This window comes from Pecten maximus, chromosome 14 (genome assembly GCF_902652985.1).
Source record: "Pecten maximus chromosome 14, xPecMax1.1, whole genome shotgun sequence".
Taxonomy (NCBI): Eukaryota; Metazoa; Mollusca; class Bivalvia; order Pectinida; family Pectinidae; genus Pecten; species Pecten maximus.
In genome coordinates this window covers 31,998,595-32,019,362 of record NC_047028.1, presented here as the reverse complement: position 1 = coordinate 32,019,362, position 20,768 = coordinate 31,998,595, and the positions used below count along the sequence as shown (strand labels likewise).

Here is a 20,768-nt window from a genome sequence, read left to right as displayed (position 1 = left end):
TAGCACTAGTCTGTGATTGAACGCAATGTCTGTAGGCTGAAGATTACGCACCCGTTCTAACATCTGCAAACAAATAAGGTCTGTGACCTTCACTCTGTTTTCTGTGACTGTTCAGATAACTTGTTGAACAGGTAAGGGAGTAATGAGCACACAACCATGTGACATCTTGTTGCCCTTTCCCCTGCACACAAATTTCAAGTGCCACTCTTGATGCTATACTCGTAATGCCTGTCGAACCCAAGGTACGTATACGAGCTGGCATATCCTCCCTGTGTGAAATAACTTATGGTTTTGTGTCTTCCTTGCGCATGTCTGCAATGTCTTTGATAGGGCAACTGCAGACATAAAGGCTCGGTGCCCATCGTTTAAGAGCAGATTGGTTAACAATTATTCCGCAAGTCATCGAGGACCATTGCCATACCGCATGAATGTAATGATAAACATGTCTAACCACATTTCATTCCACAATCCAGGTTGGTGACGCTTCACATGCTGACCTCCAAGTATGCTTTAGAGCACTGCATATGGAAGGGCTTCTATGGGTCGCATATAATATAATCAATACCTGGCATAACATTTAATCATAACCTAATTTCCATTCATACTGAACAATATTTTGATTGTGATTGTACATGTGTTACTATGAAGCAATCTCCATATCAAAACATAAACACCAATAACCATTTTAAGGAAACAATGCATGACTTATTGCAATTTTGAGGTTTCGGAGGCCATTATGGAGGCTATTTTAGATTGAATTAAAGAATTGATTACTGCATTGTATTTTACATGATTTTAGTGATATCTATGACCCTAAAAACCCCAGTATAGACACAAACAATGTAACTCTAGAGTAATAAATGATTAACCTATATCCATTTTTAGATTTTTCAGCCATCTTGGCGGCCATCTTGAATATTTCAAAATGCTCAAGGGTGCCAGAGTGGCACCAAGCAGTTCTGGGATCAGCACCCCTCCAACATGCAAAAATCACTAAAATACATTATGTGGACGAAAATGCAAGGTTAAGAGAGAAATCGGGGTTTGGCAACCGGACTATTAAACAATGCATGATTAAGAAAATTATCACAACAATTATATAATGATCAAATAGCAATATTTTAAACAAAATAGGACAATATTCAATTTACATCCAATAATGTTGATGTATAAAAATCAGTATGAAGTCAGGTGTGAAGTAATCACATTTCCCCGATGATAGAGTGGACTTCCGGTCTCTTAACAGCCCCAATGAGAGGACAAGGTAATTGTGCCGTCTGAGTGTATACCATTTTCGTGTCCACAAAACTTCACCCTAGCAGGATAAACAAACTTGTTTATAATTGTTGTACACATTTTGCTTTACACATTTGTTGTGTAATCAACGCTTATCCACAAAACACTCGGATGCCTATCGTTCCAACATAGTTCAATTTTGCAAGAAAAACCTGGTATATGGTTGGTATGACCATTTCAAGAAAACATCAGAAACTGGTATATGTTTGGTAGAACTGTTTCAAGAAAACATCAGAAACTGGTATATGTTTGGTAGGACTGTTTCAAGAAAACATCAGAAACTGGTACAATGTATATGTTTGGTAGAACTGTTTCAAGAAAACATCAGAACCTGGTATATGTTTGGTAGAACTGTTTCAAGAAAACATCAGAAACTGGTATATGTTTGGTAGGACTATTTCAAGAAAACATCAGAAACTGGTATATGTTTGGTAGAACTGTTTCAAGAAAACATCAGAAACTGGTATATGTTTGGTAGAACTGTTTCAAGAAAACATCAGAAACTGGTATATGTTTGGTAGGACTATTTCAAGAAAACATCAGAAACTGGTATATGTTTGGTAGAACTGTTTCAAGAAAACATCAGAACCTGGTATATGTTTGGTAGAACTGTTTCAAGAAAACATCAGAAACTGGTATATGTTTGGTAGGACTATTTCAAGAAAACATCAGAAACTGGTATATGTTTGGTAGAACTGTTTCAAGAAAACATCAGAAACTGGTATATGTTTGGTAGAACTGTTTCAAGAAAACATCAGAAACTGGTATATGTTTGGTAGAACTGTTTCAAGAAAACATCAGAAACTGGTATATGTTTGGTAGAACTGTTTCAAGAAAACATCAGAAACTGGTATATGTTTGGTAGAACTGTTTCAAGAAAACATCAGAAACTGGTATATGTTTGGTAGAACTGTTTCAAGAAAACATCAGAAACTGGTATATGTTTGGTAGGACTGTTTCAAGAAAACATCAGAAACTGGTACAATGTATATGTTTGGTATGACTATTTCAAGAAAACATCAGAAACTGGTATATGTTTGGTAGAACTGTTTCAAGAAAACATCAGAAACTGGTATATGTTTGGTATGACTATTTCAAGAAAACATCAGAAACTGGTATATGTTTGGTAGAACTGTTTCAAGGAAACATCAGAAACTGGTATATGTTTGGTAGGACTATATCAAGAAAACATCAGAACCTGGTATATGTTTGGTATGACCATTTTCAAGAAAACATCAGAAACTGGTATATGTTTGGTAGAACTGTTTCAAGAAAACATCAGAAACTGGTATATGGTTGGTAGGACTGTTTCAAGAAAACATCAGAAACTGGTATATGTTTGGTAGGACTATTTCCATATGCTTGTATATCTCTCGTTGATTCATTCTTTCACTTGACCCAAACATCGCAGAAAAAGAGTGAAAGTATTATATATGTAAGATATTAAGGTTTACTGTCAAAAATCCACATTTTCTTTACAAAACTGTCATATCTAAGGTCCTGTTACGTGGATTACTATGTTTAATATGATCAAGTTAAATGTACATACTGGTTATGGCTGTCTGCCGACTGTACGATGATGCTATGCAGCTTGATGGTATGCGCGGTATGATGTGTATGGGGGTCCCTGTTAGGTTCGTCATACTTCACGCGCAATGACGTCACTTGACCTATATCAATGTTAGTGCCGATGACATGATTCTCCACTTTACCAGAACGGAAATACTCGTTACGGCTAAATATAGATATAAATATATGTATTAAAACATGGCATCCCATAATATGTTTAGATCTGCCCCTCTATACCATGGGTACAGGAGGACACATTTTAACTTCTGGTCTTTTATATATGATATTTTAAGGCATTTTAAGACATACGGAACTTTACAAATGACATGATGTGACAGGAAATATTTGATGGCCGTCGTACAACACTTAAACGTAACTTTGAATATCACGCCTGTCTTTAATGATGGATAATTTCGAAAAGAGCTTCTGGAAGAAAAATCATATTCGTGAATCTATTATATATAAAGACTGAAAAAGTGGCATGCTGGAATATGTATCCATTCGCACGCTGATAATGTAAAAAGAAAAGCATGATGAGTATAGATATTGACTTACGGTGAAAATTTTATTTCTTCGGATCTTCCATTGTCACCCACAAGTGTAACCAATAGTTCTCCGTATGAAACACCCGAGAAGTAGGACACATGGATTTCTACAGAATACTCGTGGGCTGCAAAAATTGATATCTCATGAAATTTGGCATAGATGTCAGAGGAAAAGTCAACACCGTTCACGTTTCCTTTGGATTTTGTTCTAGAGGTTGATGCGCTTTCTGTTCTTTGTGCGATTAAATATTGATATGGGTTGTTTCTGTGATGTAATCTTCCTGTTCTCGTGAGTCGAGCCTAATTGGAGTAATGTAAAAAGACAAAGGGCTGTGACGCTCAATAGACATAAAACAGTTTGTGTTCATCAATGCCTTATTGGATGAATATAACACAATTTGTGTACATTGATGAATAACTAAAACTATAACAAACATGATATTTTGATCTACGAAAATAGCATCACATGTTCAAGTTAATATACTGTTTGTTGAGTGATACGTATTTTGATGGATTTAAAACACGTTTGAAAAAAACAACAGGAAATAAGTAATAAACAGTCATTTTAGATACACTGTATATTTATGTCATTATATTTTTATCATGGAGTATCATCAATGTACAATTTTCTCCAAGCCCAGATAGCAGTTGTTCTGATTTTGGAATAAATCCGTAAAAATAATCCGAATGAAAAATTGTGTTTAACCCTGCAGTATGTCGTGTCGGATAATGCAATTACTGTTAAGGCATTTCAATTAAAGTTTTTACGGAGATTTATGTGTCTTCTGAACAATCTCATATGAAGTGAACTTGCCGCTAAAATATCAGAATAAAACCTCCGTCATGAGTATATATTCCTTATCGTGCGTAGGTTTCGCTAACCATTTCCCATGATGAATGTAACAGACAACTAGCCAAAGATTGATTTCGTTTTACACCGAAGTGTTATGTACAACTTACCACAGTAGAATGAGGAACCGCGGTCATATTTAGGTACAACTTACCACATTATGGTGAGGACCCTGCAATACTTAGGTACGACTTACCACAGTAGGATGAGGAACCGGCCATACTTAGGTACAACTTACCACAGTAGAATGAGGAACCGGCCATTCTTAGGTACAACTTACCACAGTAGGTCAGAAACCGGTCATACTTAGGTACAACTTACCACAGTAGGATGAGGAACCGGCCATACTTAGGTACAACTTACCACAGTAGGATGAGGAACCGGCCATACTTAAGTACGACTTACCACAGTAGGGTTAGGAACCAGTCATACTTAGGTACAACTTACCACAGTAGGATGAGGAACCGGCCATACTTAGGTACAACTTACCACGGTAGAATGAGGAACCGGCCATACTTAGGTACAACTTACCAGAGAAGGGTCAGAAACCGGTCATACTTAGGTACAACTTACCACAGTAGGTTGAGGAACCGGCCATACTTAGGTACAACTTACCACAGAAGGGTGAGGAACCGGCCATACTTAGGTATAACTTACCACAGTAGGTTGAGGAACCGGCCATACTTAGGTACGACTTACCATGGTAGGACGCGGAACCGGCCATACTTAGGTACGACTTACCACAGTAGGATGAGGAACCGGCCATACTTAGGTACGACTTACCACAGTAGGATGAGGAACCGGCCATACTTAGGTACGACTTACCACAGTAGGATGAGGAACCGGCCATACTTAGGTACGACTTACCACAGTAGGGTTAGGAACCGGCCATACTTAGGTACGACTTACCACAGAAGGGTGAAGAACCGGCCATACTTAGGTACAACTTACCACATTAGGATGAGGAACCGGCCATACTTAGATACAACTTACAACAGTAGGATGAGGAACCGGCCATACTTAGGTACAACTTACCACAGTAGGATGAGGAACCGGCCATACTTAGGTATAGCAAGACGGTGACCGTATCATGGTACAACTCACCAAGGTAGAGTAAGACGGTGACCGTATTAGGGTACAACTTACCACAGTAGAATAAGACGGTGTCCGTATAAGGGTCACGCAGTAGAGTGAGTGAGTATTCCTTACCACAGTATGGTGAAGAGCCGGCCGTACATAGTTATACCTCACCACAGTATGGGGAAGAGCCGGCCGTACATAGTTATACCTCACCACAGTATGGTGAAGAGCCGGCCGTATATAGTTATACCTTACCACAGTATGGGGAAGAGGCGGCCGTACTTAGGTATACCTTACCACAGTATGGTGAAGAGCCGGCCGTATATAGGTATACCTCACCACAGTATGGTGAAGAGCCGGCCGTACTAAGGTATACCTCACCACAGTATGGGGAAGAGCCGGCCGTACTTAGTTATACCTTACCACAGTATGGTGAAGAGCCCGCCGTACTTAGCTATACCTGACCACAGTATGGTGAAGAGCCGGCCGTACTTAGGTATACCTTACCACAGTATGGTGAAGAGCCGGCCGTACATAGTTATACCTCACCACAGTATGGTGAAGAGCCGGCCGTACTTAGGTATACCTTACCACAGTATGGGGAAGAGCCGGCCGTACATAGGTATACCTCACCACAGTATGGTGAAGAGCCGGCCGTACTTAGGTATACCTTACCACATATGGGGAAGAGCCGGCCGTATATAGTTATACATTACCACAGTATGGTGAAGAGCCGGCCGTATATAGGTATACCTTACCACAGTATGGGGAAGAGGCGGCCGTACATAGGTATACCTCACCACAGTATGGTGAAGAGCCGGCCGTATATAGTTATACCTTACCACAGTATGGTGAAGAGCCGGCCGTACTTAGGTATACCTTACCACAGTATGGTGAAGAGCCGGCCGTACATAGTTATACCTCACCACAGTATGGTGAAGAGCCGGCCGTACTTAGGTATACCTTACCACAGTATGGGGAAGAGCCGGCCGTACTTAGGTATACCTCACCACAGTATGGTGAAGAGCCGGCCGTACTTAGGTATACCTTACCACATATGGGGAAGAGCCGGCCGTATATAGTTATACATTACCACAGTATGGTGAAGAGCCGGCCGTATATAGGTATACCTTACCACAGTATGGGGAAGAGGCGGCCGTACATAGGTATACCTCACCACAGTATGGTGAAGAGCCGGCCGTACTAAGGTATACCTCACCACAGTATGGTGAAGAGCCGGCCGTACTTAGTTATACCTTACCACAGTATGGTGAAAAGCCGGCCGTACTTAGTTATACCTCACCACAGTATGGTGAAGAGCCGGCCGTACTTAGTTATACCTCACCACAGTTCGGGGAAGAGCCGGCCGTATATAGGTATACCTTACCACAGTATGGTGAAGAGCCGGACGTACATAGTTATACCTCACCACAGTATGGTGAAGAGCCGGCCGTATATAGGTATACCTTACCACAGTATGGTGAAGAGCCGGCCGTACATAGTTATACCTCACCACAGTATGGGGAAGAGCCGGCCGTATATAGGTATACCTTACCACAGTATGGTGAAGAGCCGGACGTACATAGTTATACCTCACCACAGTATGGTGAAGAGCCGGCCGTATATAGGTATACATTACCACAGTATGGTGAAGAGCCGGCCGTACTTAGTTATACCTTACCACAGTATGGTGAAGAGCCGGCCGTACTAAGGTATACCTTACCACATATGGGGAAGAGCCGGCCGTATATAGTTATACATTACCACAGTATGGTGAAGAGCCGGCCGTATATAGGTATACCTTACCACAGTATGGGGAAGAGGCGGCCGTACTTAGGTATACCTTACCACAGTATGGTGAAGAGCCGGCCGTATATAGGTATACCTCACCACAGTATGGTGAAGAGCCGGCCGTACTAAGGTATACCTCACCACAGTATGGGGAAGAGCCGGCCGTACTTAGTTATACCTTACCACAGTATGGTGAAGAGCCCGCCGTACTTAGCTATACCTGACCACAGTATGGTGAAGAGCCGGCCGTACTTAGGTATACCTTACCACAGTATGGGGAAGAGCCGGCCGTACTTAGTTATACCTTACCACAGTATGGTGAAGAGCCGGCCGTACATAGGTATACCTCACCACAGTATGGTGAAGAGCCGGCCGTACTAAGGTATACCTCACCACAGTATGGTGAAGAGCCGGCCGTACTTAGTTATACCTTACCACAGTATGGTGAAAAGCCGGCCGTACTTAGTTATACCTCACCACAGTATGGTGAAGAGCCGGCCGTACTTAGTTATACCTCACCACAGTTCGGGGAAGAGCCGGCCGTATATAGGTATACCTTACCACAGTATGGTGAAGAGCCGGACGTACATAGTTATACCTCACCACAGTATGGTGAAGAGCCGGCCGTATATAGGTATACCTTACCACAGTATGGTGAAGAGCCGGCCGTACATAGTTATACCTCACCACAGTATGGGGAAGAGCCGGCCGTATATAGGTATACCTTACCACAGTATGGTGAAGAGCCGGACGTACATAGTTATACCTCACCACAGTATGGTGAAGAGCCGGCCGTATATAGGTATACATTACCACAGTATGGTGAAGAGCCGGCCGTACTTAGTTATACCTTACCACAGTATGGTGAAGAGCCGGCCGTACTTAGGTATACCTTACCACATATGGGGAAGAGCCGGCCGTATATAGTTATACATTACCACAGTATGGTGAAGAGCCGGCCGTATATAGTTATACCTTACCACAGTATGGGGAAGAGGCGGCCGTACTTAGGTATACCTTACCACAGTATGGTGAAGAGCCGGCCGTATATAGGTATACCTCACCACAGTATGGTGAAGAGCCGGCCGTACTAAGGTATACCTCACCACAGTATGGGGAAGAGCCGGCCGTACTTAGTTATACCTTACCACAGTATGGTGAAGAGCCCGCCGTACTTAGCTATACCTGACCACAGTATGGTGAAGAGCCGGCCGTACTTAGGTATACCTTACCACAGTATGGCGAAGAGCCGGCCGTATATAGGTATACCTTACCACAGTATGGGGAAGAGGCGGCCGTACTTAGGTATACCTTACCACAGTATGGCGAAGAGCCGGCCGTATATAGGTATACCTTACCACAGTATGGGGAAGAGGCGGCCGTACTTAGGTATACCTTACCACAGTATGGTGAAGAGCCGGCCGTACTTAGGTAAAATGACCCTCTCTGACTAGTCCGGTAAGCCTCGTATCCCATAACTGGACATCCGCCAGATGGACATGCCAGACACGCACCATTGTCGAACTGTGACGAAGACGCGCACACATGGGCGTAGAATTTGCACGGGGAGTTGATGGATTCGATAAACAGGCTCACTGCTCGAGAGTGACTGCACGAAAGGGAGCTAGCGGCACCTGAATCATAGAGGGCGTTGCTTATCTTTACTAAATTATCACAATTTGAATAAAATAGTATGTAAGAGCTTGTGGTAGGTTTGAGGTTACATTAGTATTACAAACAACTCATTCTTTCTCTATTGTTACATATCTAAGCATGAAGCCTAGCTTGCCTTGTGAAACGTAGGTAAACGCAAACGTAACAACCTGTTATTGTCTTTATCCAGATTTTAGTGATGTTTGTGTGGACTCAACCAGAACAAGTTGTGAATGTCTATTTGTATAATATAAATCGATATATTCTGAATATATTTGGGGTTTTATTTCAACGATCTACTTTTATTTCTATTAAAAAACATAAAACGATTACATTATGGCGAACTATAATACGCGGTATTTGACTTAAAAATGATAAATCAAAACAACAGAGAATACCGACATGATAACGAAACCATAATTCTAACTAACACCGATCAACCGAGGGAAAAACGACAGAGAATACCGACATAATAACGAAACCATAATTCTAACTAACACCGATAAACCGAGGGGAAAACAACGGAGAATACCGACATAATAACGAAACCACAATGCTAACTAACACCGATCAACCGAGGGAAAAACGACAGAGAATACCGACATAATAACGAAACCATAATTCTAACTAACACCGATAAACCGAGGGGAAAACAACAGAGAATACCGACATAATAACGATACCACAATGCTAACTAACACCGATAAACCGAGGGAAAAACAACAGAGAATACCGACATAATAACGAAACCACAATGCTAACTAACACCGATAAACCGAGGGAAAAACAACAGAGAATACCGACATAATAACGAAACCACAATGCTAACTAACACCGATCAACAGAGGGAAAAACAACAGAGAATACCGACATAATAACGAAACCACAATGCTAACTAACACCGATCAACCGAGGGAAAAACAACAGAGAATACCGACATAATAACGAAACCACAATGCTAACTAACACCGATAAACCGAGGGAAAAACAACAGAGAATACCGACATAATAACGAAACCACAATGCTAACTAACACCGATAAACCGAGGGAAAACAACAGAGAATACCGACATAATAACGAAACCACAATGCTAACTAACACTGATCAACCGAGGGAAAAACAACAGAGAATACCGACATAATAACGAAACCACAATGCTAACTAACACCGATAAACCGAGGGAAAAACAACAGAGAATACCGACATAATAACGAAACCACAATGTTAACTAACACCGATAAACCGAGGGAAAAACAACAGAGAATACCGACATAATAACGAAACCACAATGCTAACTAACACCGATAAACCGAGGGGAAAACAACAGAGAATACCGACATAATAACGAAACCACAATGCTAACTAACACCGATCAACCGAGGGAAAAACAACAGAGAATACCGACATGATAACGAAACCATTATTCTAACTAACACCGATCAACCGAGGGAAAAACAACAGAGAATACCGACATAATAACGAAACTACAATGCTAACTAACACCGATCAACCGAGGGAAAAACAACAGAGAATACCGACATAATAGCGAAACCACAATGCTAACTAACACTGATCAACCGAGGGAAAAACAACAGAGAATACCGACATAATAACGAAACCACAATGCTAACTAACACCGATAAACCGAGGGAAAAACAACAGAGAATACCGACATAATGACGAAACCACAATGCTAACTAACACCGACAAACCGAGGGAAAAACAACAGAGAATACCGACATAATAACGAAACCACAATGCTAACTAACACTGATAAACCGAGGGAAAACAACAGAGATTACCGACATAATAACGAAACCATAATTCTAACTAACACCGATCAACCGAGGGGAAAACATCAGAGAATACCGACATAATAACGAAACCACAATGCTAACTAACACCGATAAACCGAGGGGAACACAACAGAGAATACCGACATAATAACGAAACCACAATGCTAACTAACACCGATAAACCGAGGGAAAACAACAGAGAATACCGACATAATAACGAAACCACAATGCTAACTAACACCGATAAACCGAGGGAAAAACAACAGAGAATACCGACATAATAACGAAACCATAATTCTAACTTAGTTTAGATAAAGGTTTAGTTGTACAACTACTATGTACTTGATGTATGTGCTGCATGATGCGTTTAAGGCGATCTTCGCTTCCTCTCTCTTCAAACTTTTTCTTTCTAATATCACTTTTGGCTACCACAGTCTGGTGGTTTTTACACAATAGCGTGCGTAAACAAAACTAATCCAGAAGGAAAGTTCACCGAGTACAAAGTATTAGGTAAATAGATCCGTTCTTCTGTTTTTTCCTTGAAATACAAATGGTGGGTATGAATAATATAACAAATGTATAGCATATAGCAATATGACTGTTTAGAAAAAATAGTTGAACTGTGAAGTTTTATTTTCTTAAATATGCAACTTTATATATATAAGAATATATCATATGATATTTCGAAACAGCATGTTAAAATCTTCCTACGGCTCGCCTCAGAAACCTTCAACGTTATCGTAAACTAGCAAATTCGGTAAAACACCGAAACTCACCGATTTCGCCTGCATCCATCTTTGATGACCGTAGTATATATTACGGTCACCACTGTGTACATAGTGAATTAAGAGGACTTGGCTAGCTATGATGTGGTAAGCCATGATGCCTATTATACTAACGGCTGATCTAGTTACCTCTGTTTAATTACACAATAGTAACGATCATTTGAAATAGTGAATTATCCTTAAGGCATAAATAGGACAGGGACCATCTTTTGAAATTAATCACAAATATACGATTGTCATTATAGGATAGGTAGTCCCATAACTTCGGGAAGACCAAAGCCACTCCATCTCTCTGACGAAATCGTCACTAATGGAATCAAAGGCAATTGCCGATGAGACAAAACCTAGAAATAGTTGGAGTCATATAGGCAGAAAACACGTAGCTATTGAAACGATAAATTCCGGACAGAGATTGACGAAACAGGAAATATAAAATAGAACCATTGTTGAAATAATTCAGAATGTTATAAGAGGATGCTTTGGGATATTTCACAACAGCTCTTAGTACATAGGCAGATGTAAAAGTATACAGCCTACCTGAGACAGACCCGTGGAGAATATTGGCAATGGCGCTGGTAAGGGGTTTCTCGTTACATCCAGGCTGATGCTGGCCGCCATTCGGATAGAAGTCAACATGGCCGATCGCATCCATCATACCGTAGCCTAAAACACGTAAATTGTTGGGTAAAGATAACACCGATCACAACCGCTGTTATGATATAACCATGCACACGTATAGTACGGCATGATGTACGTGGTCAGTTTTAGAGGAGCTGGTTCCATTTTCAGGAGAAATATTGCTGACTTATGTGAAAACATTTCTGTCGTTTAGCAATTCTTTTCAAGCAAAATTACATCAGGAACTTTGAACTGCTTTTTCGAGTTTTCGCTGTACGAAAGTACATTTATTATTGGCTTCAAGTTTTTACTGTCATCATATATACAAATAACATATTCCCATTGATACAATATCACAACATAACGTCTTCCCTCTTTGTCGATACAACATAACGTCTTCACTGTTTGTAAATACAACATAACGTCTTCACTGTTTGTAGATACAACATAACGTCTTCACTGTTTGTACATACAACATAACGTCTTCACTGTTTGTAAATACAACATAACGTCTTCACTGTTTGTAGATACAACATAACGTCTTCACTGTTTGTAGATACAACATAACGTCTTCACTGTTTGTACATACAACATAACGTCGTCCCTGTTTGTAGATACAACATAACGTCTGCTGTGTTTGTAGATACAATATATCGTCTTCACTGTTTGTAGATACAACATAACGTCTTCACTGTTTGTACATACAACATAACGTCTTCACTGTTTGTAGATACAACATAACGTCTTCACTGTTTGTACATACAACATAACGTCGTCCCTGTTTGTAGATACAACATAACGTCTTCCGTGTTTGTACATACAATATATCGTCTTCACTGTTTGTAGATACAACATAATGTCTTCTGTGTTTGTAGATACAACATAACGTCTTCACTGTTTGTACATACAACATAACGTCGTCCCTGTTTGTAGATACAACATAACGTCTTCACTGTTTGTACATAAAACATAACGTTTTCCCTGTTTGTAGATACAACATAACGTCTTCCGTGTTTGTACATACAATATATCGTCTTCACTGTTTGTAGATACAACATAATGTCTTCCGTGTTTGTAGATACAACATAACGTCTTCACTGTTTGTACATACAACATAACGTCTTCACTGTTTGTAGATACAACATAACGTCTTCACTTTTTGTAGATACAACATAACGTCTTCACTGTTTGTAGATACAACATAACGTCTTCACTGTTTGTAGATACATTTTTTAAGGATTGATTGTCAATTTTGTTGCTTGATTGGATTGATGAAGGGAAGTGAACCTCGTTCAAAAGGTACATGAACTGCGAAGCAGTTCACTTCATTTGTACGAGGTTCACTTCCCTTCATCAATCCATGCAAGCACAACATTGATATATTCACGTTAACCAAATTAAAAACCCCGCCGCCAGATTGCAAAATTCGGTCGCACCGGAGTGACGTAAGTGCGTCACTTTGTAGCATTGTTATACTTATCGTACATGTGTGTACAGTAGTGGAACAGCATTCAGTCAGCTTATCTCGTCGCCAAGGCAACACCAAATATAGTCCCATACACGTTTTGATTATTAATATGTTGATATACATAAATACGATATGTTCAAGGTAAAATATTCATTGATAACAAATATTGATGATATTGTATAATAAAAACCTAGCCATACCCTTATAAATACGAATTTAAAATGCAGTGTTGACAGTAAAGTATGTGTGTGATTTGGTCACTCGAGACACAGGGACTCGGTTAAAAAAATGAGCACAAGGTTAACGTGACCACAACAGTGGAATATCGCATCATTAAAAAAAGTGTGTATATACTCTCTAAAGCCTCGATTTTGTACGTTTTATCATTTGAATGAATGTTGGATTTTTGGTCTTGCGATTATTTATAGATGCTAGTATGTTACTCAAACTTTAACGCCGAACCCCTGTGACCGTATGTGATGCAGTCTCAACCCGGGATATCCAGAAGTGTAAAAGTGTAACAATGTTGATTTTAGTCGCAAGTTAGCTGATGATGTATATGGTGTTCTTGAAATATTGGATTTCATTGTCGCACTGGCGTTTTGGGATGTGAATCCTGATGAAAGTAAATAAAGAAACATTGATTTGAAAATTGGCGGTATTCGACGGCCGGAAAATTGTGTCCTCCATATGTTTAGATTAATCATTATGAGTCAGATTACGATAATAATATGTCCCTGTGCTCGATATAGCATACTGCTGCTACCAGTCTGTTTTGTGTTGTTAAAAGTGTTAAAATTCAGGGTTATTTTCTGTGACTACTAAAATGGTATCGAGCATGGCATTCGAGATAAGCTAGGCCTACTACGCTAGGCTACATAGGTCATGAGTTCGGTGCTATCGGGAGTGTCAGTGTTCTGTCAGATCCTGTTTTCTACATGTCTGCATTATACTGACATTTTCGTTAGCACATAAAGTGGCTCTTCCACTTGTGTGTATATACGTTTATAACAATGTTACACAATTCACAAAATGAAATTGCATTCAAGTCAGAGGCGGTACAGAACTCGATCGCCATTGTAAACTCAGTGAATGTATTCACACGCCGACAAGTGAGTGATTCGTCTCTCAGAACAGAAGCACGCGATCCAAAATCTTGAACGGGAAAATAAAGTACTCTGAGTTTACTAGTTTCATTGAGGCGGAGCGAAGTGAAAATGTAAATATAACAATATATTGTCTTTCCTGTTTGTAGATACCTTATCACAACATATTGTCCTCTCGGTTTGTCGATACCTTATAACATATTGTCCTCCCTGTTTGTGGGTACCTTATAACATATTGTCCTCCCTGTTTGTTGATACCTTATAACCTATTGTCCTCCCAGTTTGTCGATACCTTATAACATATTGTCCTCCCTTTTGTCGATACCTTATAACATATTGTCCTCCCTGTTTGTCGATACCTTATAACATATTGTCCTCCCTGTTTGTCGATACCTTATAACAAATTGTCCTCCCTGTTTGTCGATACCTTATAACATATTGTCCTCCCTGTTTGTCGATACCTTATAACGACATATTGCCCACCCTGTTTGTCTACCCCTTATAACATATTGTCCTCCCTGTTTGTCGATACCTTATAACATATTGTCCCCCCTGTTTGTCTATCCCTTATAACGTATTGTCCACCCTGTTTGTAGATACCTTATAACATATTGTCCTCCCTGTTTGTCGATACCTTATAACATATTGTCCACCCTGTTTGTCTATCCCTTATAACGTATTGTCCACCCTGTTTGTGGATACCTTATAACATATTGTCCTCCCTGTTTGTGGATACCTTATAACATATTGTCCTCCCTGTTTGTGGACACCTTATAACAAATTGTCCTCCCTGTTTGTCGATACCTTATAACCTATTGTCCTCCCTGTTTGTCGATACCTTATAACATATTGTCCTCCCTGTTTGTCGATACCTTATAACAACATATTGTCCTCCCTGTTTGTCGATACCTTATAACATGTTGTCCTCCCTGTTTGTGGATAACTTATAACATATTGTCCTCCCTGTTTGTGGATACCTTATAACATATTGTCCTCCCTGTTTGTCGATACCTTATAACATATTGTCCTCCCTGTTTGTCTATCCCTTATAACATATTGTCCTTCCTGTTTGTCGATACCTTATAACAACATATTGTCCTCCCAGTTTGTCGATACCTTATAACATATTGTCCTTCCTGTTTGTCGATACCTTATAACATATTGTCCTTCCTGTTTGTCGATACCTTATAACAACATATTGTCCCTCCTGTTTGTCGATACCTTATAACAACATATTGTCATCCCTGTTTGTCGATACCTTATAACATATTGTCCTCCCTGTTTGTCGATACCTTATAACATATTGTCCACCTTGTTTGTCTATCCCTTATAACGTATTGTCCACCCTTTTTGTCGATACCTTATAACATATTGTCTTCCCTGTTTGTCGATACCTTATAACATATTGTCCTTCCTGTTTGTCGATACCTTATAACATATTGTCTTCCCTGTTTGTCGATACCTTATAACATATTGTCCTCCCTGTTTGTGGATACCTTATAACATATTGTCCTCCCTGTTTGTCGATACCTTATAACATATTGTCCTCCCTGTTTGTCGATACCTTATAACATATTGTCCTTCCTGTTTGTCGATACCTTATAACATATTGTCCTCCCTGTTTGTCGATACCTTATAACATATTGTCCTCCCTGTTTGTCGATACCTTATAACATATTGTCCTCCCTGTTTGTCGATACCTTATAACATATTGTCCTCCCAGTTTGTCGATACCTTATAACATATTGTCCTCCTTGTTTTTCGATACCTTATAACATATTGTCCTCCCTGTTTGTCGATACCTTATAACAACATATTGTCCTCCCAGTTTGTCGATACCTTATAACATATTGTCCTCCCTGTTTGTCGATACCTTATAACGACATATTGTCCTCCCTGTTTGTGGATACCTTATAACATATTGTCTTCCCTGTTTGTCGATACCTTATAACATATTGTCCTTCCTGTTTGTCGATACCTTATAACGTATTGTCCACCCTGTTTGTCGATATCTTATAACATATTGTCCTCCCTGTTTGTCGATACCTTATAACATATTGTCCTCCCTGTTTGTCGATACCTTATAACATATTGTCTTCACTGTTTGTCGATATCTTATAACATATTGTCCACCCTGTTTGTCTATCCCTTATAACATATTGTCCTCCCTGTTTGTCGATACCTTATAACATATTGTCCTCCCTGTTTGTCGATACCTTATAACATATTGTCCTCCCTGTTTGTCGATACCTTATAACATATTGTCCTCCCTGTTTGTCGATACCTTATAACAAATTGTCCTCCCTGTTTGTCGATACCTTATAACATATTGTCCTCCCTGTTTGTCGATACCTTATAACATATTGTCCTCCCAGTTTGTCGATACCTTATAAGATATTGTCCTCCCTGTTTGTCTATTCCTAATTCATTCTGTCGTTCGCATTTTACTGACCACCAATAGACATTGGTGAAGACATTGGTGGCATATGACCAGGCATAGACATAATTATGTTCGGATAAATACAATAATTTTTAATCGATACAAATTCAGAGTTAGAATCAGTTAGCTATTTCGTCAGTGATGATAAAGTCCGAATGGGTTTAACCTAGGAAGCTATAAACGAAGCTGAACTTAGGTCGAAATGTCAAAATCGGGACAGGGAGGTGTAATAGCCCTATGATTGAATAAGATTCATATGTTCACTTTTCCATTTCAAAAGAACGTCTCACGCATGTGTATATTCTAAACTGTGTTTTTATTGAGTCAAAACATGATAAGCAAGCTACGGAAAACCTCGGCAACAAAAGTCGACCAGAGGTTTCTACAACCTGCAATCTCAAAGAATTTGAAAAAAAAAGCGCACATTATATGGAAGATGAACGATTTATCGGTTGCAGTGTCTTATGCTAGATGGACTAAACGAAGTGTATATCATAACGTACCCGAAACTCCAATGAAGGCTGACCCATCAGTGTGGATTATGTCGACAAAGGTTGCATCCGAGGCATCAAGCCTTTGGTCTGCGGGCTGGCCCCGAAAGTCCGGCTCTGCCGGATCTAGTCCTGCAAAGACAAATTTACTTCTGGTGATTCAGTTTTGATGCATTTCGTTCGGCATCATATTATCGGGCATAATATAAAATATTTAAACACATATACTACCTTATTTTGCTAAATATTTGGTTTACATGAAACCGCCCGGTAGTAATTAAATAACCATATGGATTCTAAGAACGCTTTCGTTTTTGTTATAATGCATCTTTTTATAGCTGATGTCATTGACACCATATTTACCGAAAAAAATATACATTTTAGAACACTTGCGAAAAAGTCATACCAAGTTATACAAGTCACTCTCGTTTGCCTCGATGGAATCGCGCGAATGGAAATATGACCTTGACTTTTACAAGACAAAATAAACTTTGTTTGGGAAACACGCTGCCGACTTTAATCTTGTATGGACCTTCCGACAATCTTTAACCCTTAATGACGAATAATACATCACATTATATTCACGTCTTACGTACCAGAAATGCGAGCAATTCCCTTGACACGGTAGCCAATGTGTCCGGCAATCTGTGCTCCGAGACTATGTCCGATAATGTGAACTTTGTCATAGTGAAGTGATCGGTTGTCATGGAGATAGGCGAGCACCTTTGCCACTTCTGCCCCGACAAGGTATGTGTTACCAACGGCGTGTCCATACGCTTGTTTACTTCCACTCTGCCAGTCTACCACGATCACGTTAAAATCGCCCTGGAATATAAAGCAAGAGTCTGTAATCTCTGATAACTTACCATAATAGTAAAGCGTATTCTGAAATTATCTGTGAATACAGTGATTGTTTAATTGTGATTTGATTCACTGACCCAATTTTTACCTTCTTCAGAAGTTCGCTAGTCATCTGTACCACCCAGGAATCGGATCCAGAGTTGAGGTAGCCGTGAATGACGACTTTGGTATCCTTGGACGCATCAAAGACAGAAGCGAAAGAACCGACTTGACTGGAATAATGATCTACGTCAAAATTTACGATCGGACTGAGCGAGTGTGCGCGTGTAAAAAGTTTCATGTGCGTGTTGACCTGGCTAGGTTCTTGGGGGACGGGAACCAGTCCATGCGAGCTGAAGCAGCCAAATTCTGGTAGGCATTCTGTGTCGCGTGTTTGAGCGTCCCGTCCAGCCACAGACACGACGAAACTAACAAGAACAAGCGCCAACATAACAAATCTGTTGTCTGAACGCAGCTGTCTGTACGAACGGACCGCCGGGACAGTAATAAACTTCCGAGACTTTCTGATATATGGCAAATACTGTACTGTACATGCACACCTGTTGCGCACTTTTGTTTTCACAGAACATATCTGGCATTATTAGGTCAAGTATATGTCTGTCCGAGTTCTTCGATAACGACCTCTTTTACAAATATTGTACAACATTAGGCGCTCTATCACGGGGAATTAGTTACCAGGTCGATCCTAGTGGGTGGTAGAGAATTTGTGTATCCCGAGCCGAGCCCGAGCTTTTGACCTGAGCCCGAGCTTTGGATATTTTCGTTTTTCTCCTTCATTACTGAATGGATTAAAGTGATTTTTTTTCTACCAAGAGATATTCCTCTACACTATTCTAGATGTAACCGACCGGTGTTCATGTGTGTGGATCAGTGTGAGTGTGTGGGTATAGGTGTGTATGTGCTGTAGTGTACATGTGTGGATTGGTGTGTGTGTGTGTGTGAGTTTGTATGTGGATAAGTGTGAGTGGTTGGGTATGTGTGGATCAGTGTGGGTGTGTGAGTATTTGTGAGGACTGTGATGACTTGTTGTACATGTAATTTATATACTGATAAACCATGTGGTTTAAAGTAATACAGAACTTGAAGGTGTTTAACAGAGTAATTACATTCGATATAAACCACCGCTTATTCAAAACATAATTGTTACAATGGCCTATAGACTAAGGGGGCACATGTGAATAATAACAGAATTTTAAATGATTATTTATTCCTGACGCCACACTATTGTATATATGACTACGGTTCATTCCAGTCTAGTCAACATTCTGATTGAACACCATTCCACTCTGGCCAACATTTCTATTTTCACACCTTGGCCAGGCTTGGTCATACCTGAGTGACCACAGGTAAGTTCCAGGTAAAAAAGTTGTCACTTACCTGTGTTTGGTAAACTTCAAAGATATCGCTTCAAACTTTACTATGGCCAATGCACAGATACAGGTGGATTTTCTGGAGAATGGAAGAGGGGGTCACTATCTCCTAAATGCGGACTATAAATATTCCATTAAGACAAGAAGGAACAATAGAGTGTATTGGAGATGTGTTCGAAGAGATCTTGATTGCACTGCATCATTAACCACTGTTGATAATATTCCTGTTGGGAATTATGGACAAAATCATAACCATCGACCCGACACTATCGGCCTTGCTGCTGACGCATTTGTAGTTAACCTCAAGAAAAGGTGTAGAGATGAAATCACTCCAGTACCATCACTATATGATGAGGAACTTGGACTATTGAGAAATAGGGATTTTGATGATGATGTCAAGATTTTGATAGAGAAAATTCCTGTTTTTGAAAATGTTAATATAGTATATTTTAAATTATATATATGTTAGTCTTATAATGACTGTGCTGTGAATTACCAGGGTACATATGTTAATTTACCTGCATTTTGTATTGATATTTTAAATGATATATTTGTAAGTCTTAATAACTGTGCTATGAACTACATATTTTTACCTGCATTTTGTATTGATATTTTAAATATATGTATGTGTACATGTAAGTGTTAATAACTGTGCTATGAACCACATATTTTTATCTGTATTTTGTATCTTAATCATTAATAAATTATCTGTGACTTGTCAGTAAAATAAAACATAATAAAATGTGGCAACTTCATTTTCATCTTAGTTTACCTGTGTCTACCTGAGCTGTCAAGTGTTTTGATAGTTATCACCGCTGTTGTTTTAGTAAAATACACCTATTCCACTCTGGCCAACATGTTTCTCTACCTATTTCTGGTGTCTTCCAGTCTAGCCAATTTTAGGTGTGTGATTGTAAAGGGATGACTTAACATTTTCAAAAACAGGAATTTTCTCTATCAAAGTCTTGACATCATCATCAAAATCCCTATTTCTCAATAGTCCAAGTTCCTCATCATATAGTGATGGTACTGGAGTGATTTCATCTCT

At 39.7% G+C, this 20,768-nt stretch overlaps 1 protein-coding gene across 1 annotated transcript; it reads right to left on the bottom strand.

The window, feature by feature from the left end:
- Positions 1-881: 881 nt before the first annotated feature.
- Positions 882-19,032, bottom strand: LOC117342991 (inactive pancreatic lipase-related protein 1-like). Its single transcript, XM_033905319.1, has 8 exons — positions 18,439-19,032; positions 18,086-18,314; positions 17,502-17,621; positions 11,904-12,029; positions 8,532-8,765; positions 3,421-3,535; positions 2,846-3,031; positions 882-1,315 (listed from the first exon to the last, which is right to left on the bottom strand). The coding sequence occupies exons 1-8, from the start codon at positions 18,778-18,780 to the stop codon at positions 1,240-1,242; spliced, it is 1,428 nt and encodes a 475-aa protein (XP_033761210.1). The 5' UTR covers positions 18,781-19,032; the 3' UTR covers positions 882-1,239.
- Positions 19,033-20,768: the final 1,736 nt, after the last annotated feature.